Raw genomic sequence first — 19,397 nt, 5'->3', positions numbered from 1 at the left:
CCAAATCCTAGCCCCATGTTCAACAGAAAAAATTCAGAGCCCCCATCTAGCCATGTAGAATAGAAATAGGCTCAGGAGGCCAGTAGCTCTGTTCATGACCTCTCAAGCCTGACATTAAACATCTCTCAGCTTTTTGCTGCCGATTATTTTGATTGTAAATTTTAGAAGTGCACGTAACATAGATAACAGTGAGTGAAAAGAGTTATGGGCCTCACTTTTAGGCTCATTTGACACATATGCAAGCCCAGATGTGTCCATCAGGGAAGGGAAGTGTTCCGGGCCAAGGTGCTCGAAGCAGTGCTTACACACAGCTGTGAGTTATTGGTTTTACTGAAGGTTAGTAACCCACCCGCAACAGGGACTTCAAGCGTTACAGTCACGGAGGCGGGGAACCCAGCACACCGGAGCTCTGCCTAGGATGGAGTCCAATGGAGAGGCAGACAGTCAGCATTAATAAGCATTACACAAAAACAGCTCATGAATATAAAATTAGGTGCTTCTTAAAGGGGGGCTTTCTACTACCTAGCAACGGGCCATGCAAGGCAGCTGTGTCCTTCAAGAACTATTTCCTACAATGACAAAGCAGCTGTGTCCCTCAAAAACTCTCTTTATCCCACAATAACGAAGCAGCTATCTATGTCCCACAGTAACCTCTCGGCTCGAGAAAGCGGAAGTTCCCTGGCTAGGCCGTAACAAAGTCTTTCGCAGTCCCTTACAGGAAGTAACCTAGTCTCCTTCCATCTCTCCTGCATTTCATATCCATAATAGTGTCAAAGGGCTTACCTTTGATTTACTTCAGGGAACTGCATGAGACTATATTTCAGGGTGAAGCTTTTCCTCACAGTTCAAATTTTCCATTTCACTGCCTCTAGCACCACCCTAAATAATTATTCTTAATATTTGCCCTCTTCAGGCATGCTTCTTTCTTCCACACATGACTCACCGGTGTAAAAATAACTTAAATGAACCCATCCCTCCAGGTCCTTACTCCTGCCTTGTTGCTTAAGTGGTTCTTTCCTTCTTTCTGGGGCTCCAAACATAACCTGTAAACCTAGATTATTGAATTATTTCCTTTAGACAGATTTTTGTCTAGATGGGTTCAAAACTACAACCCACTATTTCTGAAGTTGTTTTATTTGTATTTGACTTGAGATGGAGGTAAGAGAGCAAGCTTCCCTGTATTGCCCCCACTCTGCCTCAGGCCCATCTTGGAGGATGACCAGTCATAGATACTGTCTTCATGTTCAGTCAGTTTTGACTTTCCTGCTGAGAAAGCTAAATACAAATAGGAACAAGTGGCAGTTAGGCAGGTGGTTTTTAGGGTAGACATCTGTTCCCCACAGTCTATACTAAGTTCAAAAACATCTGTAATATACCAATTGTAACCAGAACAAATGTGGTAAAAATGCAGCTATATTTAGTATCCATGTAGAAGAAAGATTGGTCAGACTGTATAGAAATTAAATAGCTGTTGTTCCATCTTTACTCATATATACACTGTTTTGAAGAGCTCTAACCTTAAGATCCATATTTAATCATCCTGTGAAAACTTAGGGAACTAATTTTTGGATAGCCTTTAATATACTGTCAAGTGATCTGAAACTCCTAAGTTATCTATACAAGGCCTACTTTCAACTTACAGCAAGGATCAGTTTAAGTATACAACAGCACCTTTAACATGTAGTTTAGGGGTCCATAACGTGGCAGGTGTGAATGCACAACTCAGCTATTTTAGTGGAAGCTGAGAGACTACTGACAACCTAGCTCTTCAGTCTTCATTGGAGCTCTAGAATCTCTAAAGCAGTGCTCATCAACTGAATCATAAAAAGGGTTCAGTTCAATCATCCCCCTGTAATTTGTTCTAAGTCTGGCACTCTGGAGAAAGTTGCCACTTGCTTCATTCCTCCCTCAAGGCAGCAGGGCTCGGGGGCCTCACATAAGAATCTTAGTGAGGCTCCACTAAAACCTGATACTACCCACCCTCTCAATGGAAGACACACTGCACTCCAACGATCAGGCTGCTTGTCAATGACAGGCTCCTTGTACTGTTGCCAGACTTGGCACACAGGTCACAAGCCATGTGGTGCCATCAGCCTAAGAGGTACAGTTTCCCAATACAATGCAGGTTGGGCTTTTATCCCCCAAGAATACTCCTGCATATGTACCTCTGTGTAAGCATGGCTCATTGAGTTCTGACAGCAACATGATCAGCCCATCCAAGACCTGTGTTGCCCAGTGTACAGGAGTTCAGAAGTCTCAAATGCCAAATGGGAATACAGAACAGCAAAGCTCTTTAATTACTAATGCAAATTTTGTTATGCATTTGATATTCAAATTACTTGAAGACCACAGGAAGTTTAGATGGATACTCCATGTGGCAACATTCTGCAGTCCAAATACCAATCTCATTTGATGAGGCTTTTAGAAGGCTTAGGTGCCTTCTAGTAAGCTTTAGGGCACCAGGAAGTCGTGCACTTCACTGGAAGGAATATTAGAGGCAACATCCATGTTCAGAACTCACATCCCACAAAAAGCTCCGCGGAGGCAGAGAATGGCAGATTCTGTGCATGAGGAACATGGATCAAGTGAGACAGTATTCAGAAATTGCAGGTTGTTTTGCTGCCCTAGAAATTTCTGAAGATAAAGGAGCCAAACAAGTAACAATCTAGTAAAGAGGTATTTTGAGAGCAGCAGAGTTTAAAATGTTAGCGACTACTGTGTAACCAAAAGCTATTTGGTTGGGTGAGTCAGATTTTTGGGTCTGCCAGCTTTAAGTGTCCCTTTAAGGAATGAACAGAATAAAACCACTATCTTTAGCATATGCAATCAGAAGAGACACCCCTCAAGGTATTTGCCATAAGAAGTTTGGTAGGGCTATTAGCTTATGTCAATGATGCCACTCTCAGAGGTAGAAATACCCATTCAAAAAAAATCCCAAGTGGATCTAAATTCAAAGTCTTTGCAGGCATGTTGATATTAATGCAAAGTTACATTAACCAGCACAGCCGACATGTGCGAGGAAGTATATCACTGGAGGTGATGAAACTGTTCTGAAAGTTAGCATTCTGTGTACAAGGTACATTCTCACTTACGTATGCAGGTGGTTCATATCTATTCCATGTAGATTAAGCAATGCGTGCAGTTCATCATGCCTGTGTAATAGTAATATTGGCATGACATCTCCCTTGCCTTCCTTTTTAAAAGCAGTGTTTGCTCAATTTCAACTTGTTCCACTGAATTAATTTGGGCTTTTCTTGTTTCTGGTTACAGGTGATTTATACAGGAGATCTGCAAGTTAAGTACCACATATGGTAAAACTGGTTTTAGTAGGTTAGCATCATTCATTATTGAAGACCTGGGTAATGTTTCACCATCATTCTCCATTCCTTGAAAATTTAAAAGCATTAATGGAAGTAATTCTCTAGAGCAAGTCATGGCAAGAACAATGCTTATAGAAATGAAATAAAGAACCACAAATCATGCTACGGAATTTATTTAATGTAGTAGGAACCATCAAACATTACCACATGTAACTAGAGCCATCTAAAAACCACATCCAATTCTCCCTCAAACCATCAATATCACCAGAAACTCTGGCAAGAAGCCTAGCCTCTAGCAAGTCAACTTTACACCAGTCCATCTGACAACTTACCCATGCCCTGGAGGTTAAAACTAACACTGTAGACTAGATTAAAGACACTGAATTTTACTACTATTTATCAGTTAGAAAACGTTATTTTGTTACTCTGTGCAGAGGACTGCAACACCACGTTCATAGAAACTGTGAGGATCTTCCTTGGTGGCTATTTCAAAGTCAACAGTGAAGATCAGATCAGCACGGGTGAAGTTCAGATAAACTGGTAATGTAACCTGGAAAAAAGAAATTAGGTATTTATTAAAATGTGGATAAGACAGATGAATGCAAGATAAAAGTCAAAGGGAAGACAAAGGTCCCCACCACCGGAAATTATAAAGAGACATTCCATATTGAACTTTGCCCATCCTTCCCCAACCAAGATCAACGGTATTCCTAAGAACGAACTCCCAGCCTGCCAGGCTAAAGTGTACTTTTTATAATACATTTCTAAGGTGGTGTTCAGACTTCTCAGGACCCAATGCTTCATGAGTTTACATTTCTTGATACCCGCCAGCTAGCCACAAAGAGAGGGTGGTAGCAATACTGGATCTGTTTGCCAGACTCCTAGGAATTGTAACCCCCAGGTTTAAAACTCATATTGGAAAGGAACATCTGTGGTACCACAAAATGTAAGACTAATGAAATGGAAGCAGGTATTTCCCCATTTTTATTTTACGGCACCAGGGAAAGTAGAATTTAAAGCCGATGAGCCACTACTGAAAGGAGTCACAGAATGACAAAACATTTGTCTCCACATTACTTACCACATTAGCCTTTTTATCTGCATTTGTCTGCTTGATCCAGCGAAGCTGTGTTATGGGCAATATAGTTGAGATAGCATTTGAAAGGGACAGTTTATTGTTACTGCATGTAGCTCCCTGAAGCTTCAAACCTGTGAGTTAAATAGCATGAAAATGTGAGGTCTTTTCTGAAAGTGAAGTGTATGCACATTTAAAGGAAGTTTCCTTTTCCACTCTATTTTCAAGTCCAGTGGTAGATTCACCCATCTAAAATATGGTAATTGATATTTAGACCTACGGTTAAAATGGGAGACCTAATTTATACAGATGAAAAAATACTCCAGAAAAGGTAACAGTGAAGGCTACTAGAGGAATAAAAAAAGCCACCAGAGCACTACCTCTAACATATTGACTGTTAGTTATTTGCATTTATCCATATTGTACTACTACTGACAATGTTCATTCATAAGGATTCTCAACCCCTATGCACTAGCATAGCGAAGTTTTCCATTATCATGTTTTTAAATAATTCAGAATCCCCCATAGAAATTGACTTCCAATGCTACTTCTAGTGCAACTGCAATCAAACTTTCACTGTGCTTGCTAAAAGAAAAGGAGTACTTGTGGCACCTTAGAGACTAACACATTTATTTGAGCATAAGCTTTCGTGAGCTACAGCTCACTTCATCGGATGCATTTGGTGGAAAATACAGAGGGGAGATTTTTCCACCAAATGCCTCCGATGAAGTGAGCTGTAGCTCACGAAAGCTTATGCTCAAATAAATGTGTTAGTCTCTAAGGTGCCACAAGTACTCCTTTTCTTTTTGCGAATACAGACTAACACGGCTGCTACTCTGAAAACTGTGCTTGTTAACTCCCTTCGGTGTTATGCATCTGATATAGTCCGTACCAGCATTTTTACAGAAGATAAATACCCAGTGTTAAGGGCTAATAGCACCTGTTTCCTTCCCTTCCACCTTGTAAAAAGCACATCAGCTAACCTGTGACTCCAAAACTGCAAGCATCCAGGACTGCATTCTGAGTAGTTGTAACATTGACTTCTAGACAAAGTTCTTCCAGGGACCAGCTGTTTGCTTGAGCCACATATTGTCTTGTAGCAGTAATATAAGCCTCAGGTATGAACAAGCCACCCAGGCACACATGGATGTTCTATTAAAAGAATTGTATGTTTTAGAAATTTCTATAATAGCTACTGCAATGGCACTTAGCTGCATTCAATATCTATTTAAATAAAAAGCTGCACTAAAATATGGACCATCTTGCAAACTATGTATGGCTTGTTTCCTCAGATGAAGATTTACCCTCAAAGGACATTTCCTACTAACATACACATGTAGAAACAATGTTAGGAATCCTAAAGTCTGTTTTATAGGAAAGAATTAGCATTTTCAGAAGAGTTCAACATTTGTAAGTAGTTCTATTGCATATCTATAAGTAGAATTAGAAATACAAAATTCTTAACGTGTTAACGTTTCCCACAAGGCTGTGCTATAAGGTATTGTCGTCTTTGAGTACATGCAGTGTATTCCATGCACGTGCTCAGCACACCAAAGCCAGAGAACTTTGCCTAGCAGTACCTATAGAGGCTGGACTCATGCCTTGGGACTCCTCCCCTGGGTATTTAAAGGCAGCACCTCCCTGATCCTCCTCAGTTCCGTCTCACCGCCCATGGCTTGAATTGGAGCTTTGAGTGTTGTTCTCACCTCACGTTTTAGTCGCAGTTTTCTGAACGTTATTTCTTCTAGATCAGCCGTTCTCAGACTATGGGTCGGGACCCCCTTTGAATGGGGTCACCAGGGCTGGCTTAGACTTGCTGAGGCCCTGGGCTGAAGCATGAACCCCACTGCCCAGGACCAAAGCCAAAAGGGACTCAGGCTTCGGTCCCCCTGTTGGGGTCGTGAAGTAATTTTTGTTGTCAGAGGGGGGTCATGGTGCAATGAAGTTTGAGAACCCCTGTTCTCAATAACAGTAGCTTAGATTTTGTTTAGTGTCAGTATAGGGTTTGAATAGCAGGCTGCCCTGTGTGATACCCTCACCAGGGTTCAAGCACCATCTGTCACGTGAGGGGTCATCCTCACACAGTGTTTGTGGTATCTCAGTGAGGGACACATTATGGAATGGTGCTCCATTTGTAAGGTTTTTTGGGTTATTTTGTTAAAAAAGGTTTCAGGTGGTGAGAGACTTATGGTGGAAGCAGCACTTTCTGGAGCGGGCCTCAAGCACTGAGGCTCTTGTCCGATTGGTGGCCACCTTCGTAACTAGCAAGTAACTGAGCTCCATGTTCAGACTCTGGTGTTTCACTCAAGAGGAAGAGGAGTTACTCTCCATAAGACTAATTGGGACCATTCCAGGGCTCAGGGAGACTCTTCCTCATCTTTTAAGAGGAGCACTAACTGGTAACGTACTCCTGGAATGCAGAATGGAGCAGGTCCATCTAACCCAGGGGTTCTCAAACTGGGGATCATAACCCCTCAGGGGAGTCACAAGGTTATTACTTGGGGGGTTGTGAGCTATCAGAACCACCCCAAGCCTCGCATCACCTCCAGCATTTATAATAGTGTTAAATATTTTTTTAAAAAATGTGTTTTTAATTCATAGGTTTGCTGTGCGAAAGGGATCACCAGTACAAAAGTTTGAGAACCACTGGTCTAACCACTCCCTGCTACCATACTGAGACCAGCAAGAGCCTGTACCATTGACTCCAACTCTGGCCATGGGGTGTTCGTTGAGTCCAGTACCAATAACGTCAGGACCGGAGCAGACTGTCTCCGTGCTGGTAGCATATCAGACAACATCAGACCTGCTTTGCCTCTCAGTCCCTGACACTCCACTAGTTCAGGAATTTTTCTGGGGCCGTAGCAGACAGGCAGTGCATACTCCAATGTGCTGTGTCAGAAGGCGATCAGACTCTGCCAGTTTTGTATCAATAGAAACAATCACTGTGGCTTGCCATTTACCGAGAATCCAGAATCACCTGGCAGATCCCTCAGTAGAAAATTTCTCCTTGAATTACGAATGTCTAAAAAGCGCTGTGTCCTGCGGTACCTCTTTGCAGTTTGGGAATTCTGACCTGTTCAAGACAGACAAGAAATGCCATCTATTTTGCTCTTGAGGGCGTGGGTCTCAGTCCAGGCCTCCAATTGAGGCTTTTCACCTGATGCTGGGAATCAGCACTCCTGTATGCCTTTTCCTCCCATTCCAATCATCATCATTCTCAAGCTGAAACTGGATCATGCCAAGCTCATTCTCATTGTTTCAATGTGGCAGAAACAATTCTCTGATGTCCACAGATTATTGGTTTGGCCTTCCATATCTCTTTCTCTCTTTCTTTTTGTCAGAAAGCTCCTTTCCTTGTGGTAACAATCTGCTAGGAGCATGTGTGAACTGCAAGCTCTGATGGCGGAGCATTCTGACACAATTTTCCAAAAACAAAGTAACCTTGCAGTCGCACCATAGATTTTTATCTAAAGTGGTTTCTCAGTTTTACTTGAAACAAATTGTATATCTACCAGTGTTGTTCTTTGAGCCAAATTCAACCCCAGATGAACAGCATCTTTACACATTGGATGTCAGGCAATGTTTAGCCTTTTACAGATGGAACTAAATGTTTCCTTTCTTCATCTCATCTGTTTCATGTGTGAACCAAATGAAGGGGCAATCTCTGCACAGAATCTCAAGAGGGATAACTTCCTATATCATGACAGCAAACGAAGCAGCTCAGATTAGGAATTTGCAGGGCTGCCATTGGATCCTGTGTACGTATGTTTAAAACCACTATGCCACTTATGCTAAATCCAGATCAGATGAAAAAAATTGAAGGTGCACTCCTTGTTTAAACATACTCCAAGCCCCACCTTCTGCAAATACTGCCTGAGAGTCACCTACATGAAATTCATGGCTGCATCTACTTGAAGGAATTAGAAACGGGTACTTATCTGTAGTGTATTCTTTTGGATGTGATGCAGATGTGTATTCCACAACTCACCCTCTGCATCAGAGTCTTTACTCTTGACATTTGGTGCGAAGGAAATGAGCAAGGTTGGGGGACACACCAACCTTATATAGCCACAGTAGAGGCTAGGGTCACAGGGCATGAGTGCTGCCATTACATGTATTGCTAGTCACAATTATTTGCTTGGGTGCTCTGGACATGCACACACCTCCATGGAATACATGGCTATATCACGTTTTGAACAACAGTTACAGAACAATAAGTAAGACTATGCAAGTCAACCTACGCTATGCAACTCGACCCAAGATATGTTGACTTGCATAACATAGCTGGAGTTACCACGGGGTCTACACTGCAGGAGGGTGACAGCAGAAACTCTCCCGTCGACTTACCTTACTCTTCTTGTTGGGGATACAGTACAGGGGGTTGACTGGAGAGCGATCTGCTGTCGATTTGGCGGGTCTTCACTAGAGCCGCTAAATCGACCGCCAGTGGATCAATCTCAGAGCATAAATCCCGGCTGTAGTGTAGACATAGCCTAGCTGTTTTTTCCCCATTGCAGCAACTACACTGTGTGCATGATCTGCAGCTAAGTTTGGAAAATGGCCATTTTTAAACACAGGAAGTCATTCAGGAACACTACAATATACAAGCACGTTTGAAGGAGTGTCCAGGTAAGATTTCTGATAAACTCTTTAGCTAAAGCATTTCAGTGCTTTTTACACTAACAGATATAAGCAGTTACAGACTCATGTAACCCTGATTTCTCAGAATTTCAGAAAAGCTTTTAATGAGAAAAGGCAATACAAGGCAAGATAGATACCTTTAGTTCTTTAGCTCCACCAGAAGCAGCTGCCTGGGAAATATTCTGTAGTTGTTTAATGCGTTCACTGAAGTCAGACACCCACTGAATAACAGTCATGCCAGCAGGTACAGTGTAATGAGACCAGCTACGAGGCAGAATACCTAGAGAAGACATATCCAAGGTAAGAGCTCTGTATGGGTATGAGTTGGATTACACACTATTTCCAAATGCAATTTTACCCTTTCAGTGGTAGTCACTTCGCTATTACTGTATTTTACAACAGGTTTTTCATACCACCAAGCACAGTGGGGTTCTAACCTAACTGGGACCAGAGAGTACAAGTGTAACACGAACTGAAGGACAGAGTTTCATGTAATAGGATTACTGGGAAAGCATTCTAAAAAGAGAAGCTTGTTCAAAGTCACATACCTTTCACCAATTCATTTATAAGTGTACGCAAGTAATTGGTCTGTTTCTTCTTGCCTTCACAAACCTGAACCACATCGGCAAGATCCTGACGGACATCCTGAAGTAATCTGGCTCCCATTTTCACCTCTCTCTCAAAGAATCGGAACAATGGATCCTTATTTAAGCAAGAAAAATGAGGAAACAACAACAAGATGAGCATCTTCTGGTGGGAAAAATAATTTAGCCCGGCAACAGTGAACAGGAACTAGTTGGCTGCCCAAATCCCACATGCATCATCATCAACTGTTAAGGGATCACTGTAATGTGTTTTGGGTTTTTTTTTTTGTTTTTTTTTTTTTTTTTACAATGCAGTCATTTCCTTCACCCACCCCAAAGATGCAGCTGCCTCACAGATGGTAGTTTAAGGGAATTGAAGCAAGAACTTCATTCCCTTCCAACACCAACTGCAGGTGGGAACAGCATGCAAGCTGCTTGCTACAGTTTGGCCTGATTATTGCCAATTCCCTGTTCCTTTTTGTATTTATGTCCAGAGCCCGGGTCCATAACCTGATCTAAACAGAGAAGTTTAATATATAATCCACATCTAAATCATTCAACAACCTAGAAACAGAGTTTCCTTAAACTCTTGATTGTAAAACAACCTGTCTCATATTAGCCCTCAGAGCTTTATGGCTTCCTTTCATTGTTAGTGCCCACTTCCAATTAGCAGAAGCCTCAGTATTAGCTACCACCCATCTTTCCAACGAGGACCAACCAGTGATACTACCTTTGAGCCAACATACACTTCAGTTCACTTGAGCGATCAGACATGTGGTGTGTAGATGCTGCACTTACAACACCCCTGGCTTAGGAAGCGAGAGACTAGAAATAAACTCTTCTACATGATACTCTGTCATAATTTCTTAAACTGAATTACAGCAAAGAAAAGGAAACAATATCTTGTTTCAAAGTCTGCTATACTACTTGGATCTAGAGAGACCATTTTCAGGCTGTATTCTGAGTGGGATAGCTCACCCACATTTGCATAACCCATAGTCCTATACAGACCAAAATATGTATTTGGCAATCACCTTAATATTTTCCACTGTTCGTTTAAGATGATTTAGAGTTTGTGGGATAAGATGGAACCAGTTGGAGGCTGTGGTGTGCAGTGTTCTCATCCAGGATGGACGCCCATCTGAAGTTGAATCTGTTCTTGCCTTCTTCTCAGTTTCTGCATAAGCTAGATCATCCTCATCCTCTAGCATCTGCATTTTCAGCATTTTACTGATCATATCAATACCTGAACCAAAGAATAAAGGAAGCAAAGCCGGAAAAAAAACAAAACAAAAACAAACCAAAAAACGTTGGGATATCAGTACAAGGAAAGTTTGAAAGAGGCATTAGTGAATTACATTCAATACTTCTGTGATTGACACTTATTTAAAAATAAGTCTTAATTATACTATTAAACAAGAGTAACCGTCCTTAAGACTAGAACTAAAAGTCAGAGTCTCACTTATGTAGTATCTTCCTGTCTACTGATGAAATTCTAAGCAAGTTACTTTCAACCTTAAGAATTCATAGACATTTATTCATTATTTTGTGGAGGCCGATATTGTTAATCCACATTGAGATACTTGTAACTTTACTATTTAATGTAACTCAAAAAAATACTTGTGTCTCATCTGTTTTGAGCATTAAAAAAAAAGTGAAGTTTACATAACCTGTAAGCACACAAGGAAGTCAAATACAAGTTTTACCCTGTGTGGTGAGAAGAACTTTTTCTGCATTGTTTGGCAAAGCAAGCCAGGATGGGGTTTGTGTGTCTGGTAGCAACTCAACCCATTGGACAAATTCTTCACGTCTGCAAGTGAAAGTTGTAGCAGTAAACTGAACTAAGTTAATTATCCATAATCTCATGCATTTTAATAGGTGACCAGGAATACATTGCCTGGCTAACTACCAATGCAAAAGATACAACTTAAAGTCCAGCTTCTCAGAAGGAAAACAAGCTACTAAGGTGAGAACAATTGAAATTTGAGGTTGAAAAAAATACCTGATTCCATCTGGCATTTGAATATCCTTATGTCCATCAACCTTGCAAGCCAGTTTGAATTCACTATCAAAGCTCAAAGTGGTAAACAAATGCTCCAGGAAAGTGTTTAGCAAACGCTGATCAAATTCATTATCAATGCGACCTCCATAAATGGACTGTGCCATCAATGTCTTCAGAGCAGACCATGGGATCTTATCAGGTGAAATATTTTGGCGGCCCTGACAGTAAAGACAATTTAATTGGAATGTGAAGATTCCCCCAAAAATAGGGAAGTCGAATTTGGACAGTTTAATGAATGCCAAAATCAAAAAGTTTGGATATTGTTTCCTTCCAGCTAATCTGGTCAGTGTTGCAGATTAATCTGCCCTTCATTGAACAGTAACCACAAGTAATCCAAATGTTACTTTGTATTTAAAAAAAATTAACAAAAAAATCAGTTACCTTTGCTGTATCATCCAGCCATGTATCTATTGTGTCACAAGCAGATCTCAGATCAGATTCACCAAATTCATATTTCTTGGACCAGCCCAGGGGAGCATATCGCAAACGTTCTTGAATGATGGCATGGAACCAGGCAAGGAGGAAATATAAACGAGCACGTTCATTTGGAGACTAGCATGGAAAAAAGAAAATGCATTAGTTCTCCACACTAAAACCAAAGTGATCAGAATTTATGAAAAAAGAAACCTGGCTTGCTACAGTGCTGGTGAATGTCAAATGTCTAGTAAACACAGTATCTCCAGGTTTTAATGCATCAGATCACAAAAAGCTTAACAGATTGCTTTCTTACATGCCAGGTATGTTTTAGTCAGCGTAAACTAAAAGCCTCTGAAAAGCTCATTCCTTCACAGTAATATCAGAAGGCATAACATTAGTTTAATGTATGATAGAAACTGAAAACTGTTTATGAAAGTTTCTTTAATTTCAGAGCTTTCAGTTTGTTTGAGATCCACATAACTCCACAGAAATCATCGCCTAACCTTGCATATTCTAGAAACAGGAATACTACTGAATGTCCTCAGCATGTTTGCTTTTACACCAGGAGGAGGTTCAAACACAAAGATCCGACCAGCACGTAGCAAATTCACCGGCACCTAGGACAGAAGAGCATCAACACAAGTTACACCCTGAGGAATGCTCTCTTCTATGAAGAATGTGATATTTGGAACAAGTTTGTCAACCTACCCTAAGTTTTTTTTTATTCTAACAGAGTATCCTCCCTCTTGCAATAAGATGCTGAAACGACCAGGAGTAGGGACTTACATGACAATCATATACTTTAACATGAATTAAGCATTAAGGGCCAATTCCTACTTTCTACTAAGAAAAAGGAAAGGATGGGAAGATGTAGGCAGTCTTTTCTGCCCTGCATAAGAAGAGACAGGATATTTACAAAGCACTTGACATTATTAGGAATGGGGTGAGCAATACCCTAAAAAGCACCGTGTAGGATTTGGGGGACATTTGTTCCTGCTCCTGCAGATGCATTCCAAAATGCACCCTTTCCCCTGTCAAACTAAGGCCATCATGGGGAATGCTGCCCTGGTTGGTAGAATTCTTGGAACAGTGGACACTGGAACAGCACTACACACCACTTGCTGTGCCAGTCGAAGCCAAACTTGGTTTCAGTTACCTTGGGATTTATCTCCATTGTAAGGAAAAGTCGGAAACAAGCATGGGGTTGTAAAGAATGCAGCTTCTTCTCTAGCTGCATCAACCAACCAGGAGCCAGATGGACATTCTTTAGCATCACCCACCTACAAGAATATGATAACAGAACAGTAACTACCCTGTTATTGTCAGTTCTACTGATATAAAAAGAGGAACAGAACATACCTGCCAGATTTCACTGCTGTGTTTATTGCCTTATCTGCTTGATTAAATCCTTCAGCAGAGCCTAGAAGCAGAAGGTTATGGTTAGCTCTAGAAACTTAATTGGCTTAAAATATGTTTATATGAGGTGGTAAGAAATAAGACAAACAGGATAATTACTTGGAACAATTTGTTTTTAAATTAGTAAATGTTAATTTCACCACACACACACACACACACACAGATGAAAAAAATATTTGAATCATTAATAAAAATTTACTGACAGGCAAACAATAAAAATGCTGAAGACAGATTTAAGGATATTTACTTTGTATATTTTGACAAATGATGTTGACAATTTGTGTTTATGGTGATAAAGCTTTAACTTTTTGAATCTCAAGGTCTGTAATTAAACTGTCTCCCCCATGATTTTCCTCCACTGAAAGTTTTAAACCATTAAGTGTTCTTAAAAACAAACATCAATATCTGTCAAAAATTATGAAACAAAAATGAAAGTCAAGTTCTGCCAAACCTAATGATAATGTATTCTTACCTATAGCAATAGAGGTAATCTGTGTGTTTTGTTCAGTGGCAAGATCTTCAACATGGCCACTGGCATCATAGCCAGGTACAGAACACATCAGAACAGGAGTATTAGGTTTCACCTAGAATCCAGGGCATTTAAGCAAAACATTCACAATTACCATAAGGATAAACCATATTGATAATTATGCACTTCCCCCCAAATCTGTGTGTGGGGGGGAGGGGGAGATATATTCCCTTCATCCCTTATGCTATTGTAATAACTGTGTTCAGCATAGCTAGTAAGTTTGTTATATTGCAATAGTTTTAGCTAAAAAGGATCCTAGGAATACTGTTCTCTCAGTGCTGAAGCCTATAACGGACACCCATCACCTCAAACTGAGGCAGAGCAGTCTGATGTGCCACCACCACCAGAGATGTATGCCCTCAATACGATGTCATGTTTTAAAAGTATTTTCATTCCTATAATTTACCTCAGTATCTACAACGTGAGTCAGATCTAATGGCTGCTCCATAATAGACATAAAGGATTCGCCAAGGTTTGCTGAAACAAAGGCATGTGCCATGGCCAGCAGACGATCTGGACGGAATGCCTGGATCAAGAGCAAACGATGAACGGCCTGCCCAATAGGGGCTAAAATGAGAAAAAGAGAGTGTGTGTTATTGTTCCTGATGCTTAACAGGTCATAATAATTTGATAATTTTCTTCCCAATCCTTGAACTGTGTTAATCAAATTATTGAAGAAAGGAAAGACTTAGCAAAATTACAGCTTTTAAAGACTGAGATACAAGCTGCTAAATGCAGTATTCTAGATTGAAATTCACATAATGGTAATTGCTGTTAATCTGACAATCAAAACTAACTTTGCCCAAGGAGGTTATCTTAAACTGATTTAAGCATATCTATCAATGTGACCATCAGGTTTACACATAGTACTCTTTTCAGGTTGCGAGCTCTTCAGTGTCTAATACAACAGTACCCTAATTTGATTAGGGCCTTTGGATGCTTCCGCAATGAGTTCATATACAGAATCTAAAGCATATACAAGTGTTGTCATGAAGTCTCTAGGGATTTCAGCAAAAAACAAAAACAAAAAAAACCAAACACAACAACACACCATGCTTTCTGCAGCATCTGCAACTAAAGTGTTGCAATATTGTGTAATACATAATACATGAAGAATGCTAGACTATCAAGGCAAATAACTAAACTTATAAATAACTAAACTAAAAACTAAATAACTGTAACAGAAAACTTTTAGCTTGACAGTACCCCTTGTTAAGATTTTGTCCAGACCTACTGACTGTTTACCCATCATTTGAAACCTATATGCTCCAGTGATAAAAGCACTACGGGAAACTACTGCAGTTTATCTTATGCAAATTCTGAACCCATAGCCAAAGAGTTTGACAGCAGCTACTAAAAGTGAGCTTAAAATACTCCCTTTAGAAAAAAATGTTGGTTAGTAACAATTTATAGCAATTAGACAGCTCTGTAAATGATAAATAGCCTATTTCAAACAAATTTTGCATGCAAGTGCTGTCCCATGTGATCTTACAGACGGGAAAGATTAAGCAAAGGAGTGGCAGTTTTCTTTTAAGTTTTCACCAATCCAGAGCTTTAGTTTCTTTCTAGCCACCTATAAATATCTACACTTAACTGAAACTAAGACAGTTCATGCTAATACAGAAGTTGAGGCAGCGGGGGAGAGGGAGGAGAGAGGTAGCAATAGTTCTAGCAGGAGACCAGGCAGGGTCAGGATACTTGTAACAAGAGAGCCTTGTATAGAGTACTCTTACAGAGCACTGAGTTAGACCAGGCTGGCAATGACCAAAAGGCACATATGCCCATTCAACTCTCTATGTACAGTGGATTGTACGGTAGTTTATTCCTGTTGCAGGGAACCACACTGACTAAACTAGAACAAATTTTAAACAGTGTTTTGAAGAAACTATTGGAATGTGCCTTTTTTTTTTTACTTACATTTGCAAGTAACTGACACCTTTTTGTGGGCAGTCTGAGGGGAATATCAAGACAATGCCCCCATCTTGGCGCAAAGACCCCATGGTAGGGTAGAGTCAGGGACAGGTTGCACAGTCATTATTCATGCTGCAATTGTTTTGTGAACTGAAGACTTCCATTTTCAATCCTATCAAACTTGCAGTTTTCATAAGTGCTAAGTTCTAAGATTTTAATGAAGGTCTATTCTATTCAAGACAAATTGGTAGCAAGGCAATTGCCAGGGTAAGAGTGCAATTGAACTTACTTGCAGGTTTTTCTTCAGACCAAATGTATGGCACAGTCTGCTCTGGTGAACTGCTCTCCAACCAGATACAGAATTGCTGTATTGAAAGAAAATGTTAATTATGATGCATTGTACATGACACTTGGGATTCCACTCCAGCTGTAAGATCTTCAGAACAGGGACTTTCTATACACATATGGATAGAGAGCCTACCATTATATGGTCTTGATAGTGATGGGGGTGTTTACCGCAGCAAAAACCGCAACCAAAACTAAAACTATATACTGCATAGTCCACTTAAGTAAAATGAAACCGAGTGTTTGAAACTGTACACTAGTTTCTACAGAGAGGGGGAGACTGATCCAGGGGTTAGGACACTAGCTTGGGAAACCCAAGGTTAGAATCCCTGCTCAAAGTCTTCCTGTGTAAAACTTGGCAAGCCACTTAGTCTGTGGCTCAGTTCCCAACTGTAAAATGGGAACAGTACTTCCGTACCTCATAGGAGTGTTGTGAGGTTAGCTACATTGTGAGGCACTCATCCTATAGTACTCAACATAGGTCTAACCTAAATTTAGTGCAGTGACAGTGATTAACCAGGATACTTGCCTCATCAGCTTGAACCTTAGAAACCAGGTCCTTAAACTCAGGAAGGCAGCTCAATCTCATCATAGCTTCCATTTGTTCAGTTGTAAGTCCACTGATCTTTGGGAGAGATGCTGTGCTGAGTACAATTTCTTTTCCTCTTAAGAAATGTTGGAATTCTGCATCATATGTAGGCTCCCTTAAGTTAAAAGTAGAGCAGATTTTAGCCAAGTATCTGTCTTCACCTGAAGTAGTGGTTAACTTTAAGGCACCAAATACAAAGCTTTCATGTATGTAAATGGGAAAACTGAGATGCATCTCAAAAAGCAAAGATGCAAATATTTACCCAATTGTGCCTTTAAGTTTAATTCTGGCCAACAGCATAGCAAAGGTTATGTGATCCTGATGTAGCATGCCACGAGCTACTCTATTGAAAGCCACCTAGCGAAACAAAATGTAACAGGTTAATTGTATTATCAAGAGCCTTAATCAGATTTCCACAGGACAAGACCCTTTGCTAAGTACAATGTCAATGAAAATTCTATACTGAACCTGGAAGAGGTCTTTTGTGATGATTGAGAGACGCTGGGTATGGTCTGTAATTCCCTTCAAATTTGGGTTCTCATACAAGACATTATGATAGATATCCAAGAAAAACTGGAGAGAATACTGGTATAAGAAGTGTATCTAAAGAGTAAAAAAAAAGAGAGTTTATAACTTATGGCCCTATTGTTTGTCAAACACTGAGGTTATTGCAATTCATGACGTACTTCTGTAGTCATAATGGGAATTTAAACAGTACAGCATAACTTTGGAAAACTGTTAGAGTACTGAATATTTCTGGTGAGAAGAAAGGGACTAAATTTGGTTCTTTATCTAACCTGTTTCAGTGACTCCATTGTGAAGTAGATACTACTGCATGCTGTAGAAAGTGGAAGATACTGCTGAGATACAGTCTCCACCTCTTGCATGACAATATCAGTCTCTTCTACTTTTCTGGTGACCTCTGCTGCTTCCTTCTTTAGGTTCTCTAAAGTAGTTATGATTGTGTCATCATCTAAAATCCGTCCCTTCACTTCATTGAGAGCTTGTAGCAGAGATTTTTCTAACTGCCGCAAACGCAGTTGGAATTCACCTTAAGTAAAACAAAATTGAGATCTGCGATCACATGCATTGCATATAACCTATACAAACATTTTATTCTATGCAGCTTGTCATATCTCCTATATGCTTTGAAACAGAACGTTCCAAAATATCACATTCCTCAACTATAAAAAGAATGGCTGTATATTACTAAGAGTGACAGTCAAGTTTATTCTCTAATTAGGACTCATTTTTATGGTTTGATTTGTCAGAAACATACCCTGAAGTTTAAGGAGGTCAGAACGCTTTTCATCAACATCTGGTCTTTCAGCTTTCAGGACCTCATTCAGACACTGGCTCTGTAAACTACTGCGAGTTACTGTGAAATTGACAAACGTAACACGAGAGCAGAGATCCGGGGGAAATTCAACCTATTAAAAAAAAAATACCAGGATCATTTTTTTGGCTTAATACATGTTCTGCCCTGCTGAAAGCTAAACTAATTTGTAAGTGTTCCTTACTGTTGGATCTCTGGTGGAGAGGAAGATGACAAAGGATGGTGACAAGTCAATATCTTGGTCTCCCAGGGTAATAAGCACTCGACCTCCAGTTCTCCGGACTTCACGATTCAGCACAGGATTCAGAACTGGGTCATAACTCTCCACATCCTAAACAGCAATACAATTGAGAGTAATGAAGAGAACAGTAGCTAAATGGACCTGTGCTGGAACAAGCTTGAATAAAGTTGGATCTGGATCACATTTTTCCCCCGGCTTGGGAAAGCTCTAATAGTAATCCACATGAAGTTTCGGTCCTGTGTGAAACTACTGTTAGTCCAATCTTATTCTCCATTCAATAAGCTATAAACCATTTTATTTTTATCATCAAGTACTATTCAGACATTTTGGATGATGGATTACATACCCAAGTAACATTTCCAGATTTGGCTTTCTTAATTTTGCTGTTTTCATTGTGTAGCTATCAGATTATAAGTAGCACCAAGAGGCCGCAATCCGAAGTGATGCGCCCATTGCTACAAATATTAGACCTGAATCCTGCCTCAAACAGCTCACAATTTAAGAGTACAAGCAATAAGAGGGTGATGGAGACCGACACCTTTGGAAAGTAAATTAATCTGTGTCTCAGTTTTACCCATCTGCGCTACAGGGATAATTTAGCCTTATTTCTTAAGGTGCTGTGAGGTGCTCGGATACTACAGAAATGGGTGCAATCTCTAGATAGATGTACTTTCATACATTTGCCTTACTTTTTGTATTTTCATCAAGCCAATCTGGCTTCTCCCATCTGCTCCAATCTCGCTGTTTCAACACTGACTATTTACTGTAGACATCCATAGAAGTGAGTTTTAAGATTTTTTTTAAAAACAGGAGCATTATAGATCAGTGTAGGGACTGTTCTATGCAGGAGGGATGGTGTGTGAAGAGTCACTGAAGGGGAGTGGACAAGCAGACAGGATAGTCAAATCACCGGGGAAGCGGAAGGGGCACA

The 19,397-nt window shown here is 40.3% G+C and overlaps 1 protein-coding gene across 2 annotated transcripts in view; it reads right to left on the bottom strand.

The window, feature by feature from the left end:
* Positions 1–3,477: 3,477 nt before the first annotated feature.
* Positions 3,478–19,397, bottom strand: part of LOC119857561 (cytoplasmic dynein 1 heavy chain 1) — a 73,226-nt gene continuing 57,306 nt past the window's right edge. For both annotated transcript variants that reach the window (XM_038406652.2, XM_038406653.1), the window contains exons 58-78: positions 18,410–18,556; positions 18,169–18,319; positions 17,687–17,940; positions 17,358–17,492; positions 17,152–17,246; positions 16,830–17,004; positions 16,245–16,320; positions 14,451–14,611; positions 13,988–14,099; positions 13,459–13,519; positions 13,256–13,379; positions 12,603–12,716; positions 12,064–12,234; positions 11,623–11,840; positions 11,327–11,430; positions 10,655–10,866; positions 9,585–9,738; positions 9,174–9,316; positions 5,379–5,547; positions 4,402–4,529; positions 3,478–3,870 (exon numbers count right to left, since the gene is read on the bottom strand). In XM_038406652.2, coding sequence (XP_038262580.1) covers positions 3,742–3,870; positions 4,402–4,529; positions 5,379–5,547; positions 9,174–9,316; positions 9,585–9,738; positions 10,655–10,866; positions 11,327–11,430; positions 11,623–11,840; positions 12,064–12,234; positions 12,603–12,716; positions 13,256–13,379; positions 13,459–13,519; positions 13,988–14,099; positions 14,451–14,611; positions 16,245–16,320; positions 16,830–17,004; positions 17,152–17,246; positions 17,358–17,492; positions 17,687–17,940; positions 18,169–18,319; positions 18,410–18,556 — 3,033 coding nt within the window. In that variant the 3' untranslated portion in view covers positions 3,478–3,741. The remainder of the gene's footprint in view (positions 3,871–4,401; positions 4,530–5,378; positions 5,548–9,173; positions 9,317–9,584; positions 9,739–10,654; positions 10,867–11,326; positions 11,431–11,622; positions 11,841–12,063; positions 12,235–12,602; positions 12,717–13,255; positions 13,380–13,458; positions 13,520–13,987; positions 14,100–14,450; positions 14,612–16,244; positions 16,321–16,829; positions 17,005–17,151; positions 17,247–17,357; positions 17,493–17,686; positions 17,941–18,168; positions 18,320–18,409; positions 18,557–19,397) is intronic.

The sequence above is a fragment of the Dermochelys coriacea genome, chromosome 6 (genome assembly GCF_009764565.3).
Source record: "Dermochelys coriacea isolate rDerCor1 chromosome 6, rDerCor1.pri.v4, whole genome shotgun sequence".
NCBI classification, from domain to species: domain Eukaryota; kingdom Metazoa; phylum Chordata; order Testudines; family Dermochelyidae; genus Dermochelys; species Dermochelys coriacea.
Note: the sequence above shows the minus strand (reverse complement) of the source record. Positions and strands in the feature narration are given on the sequence as shown.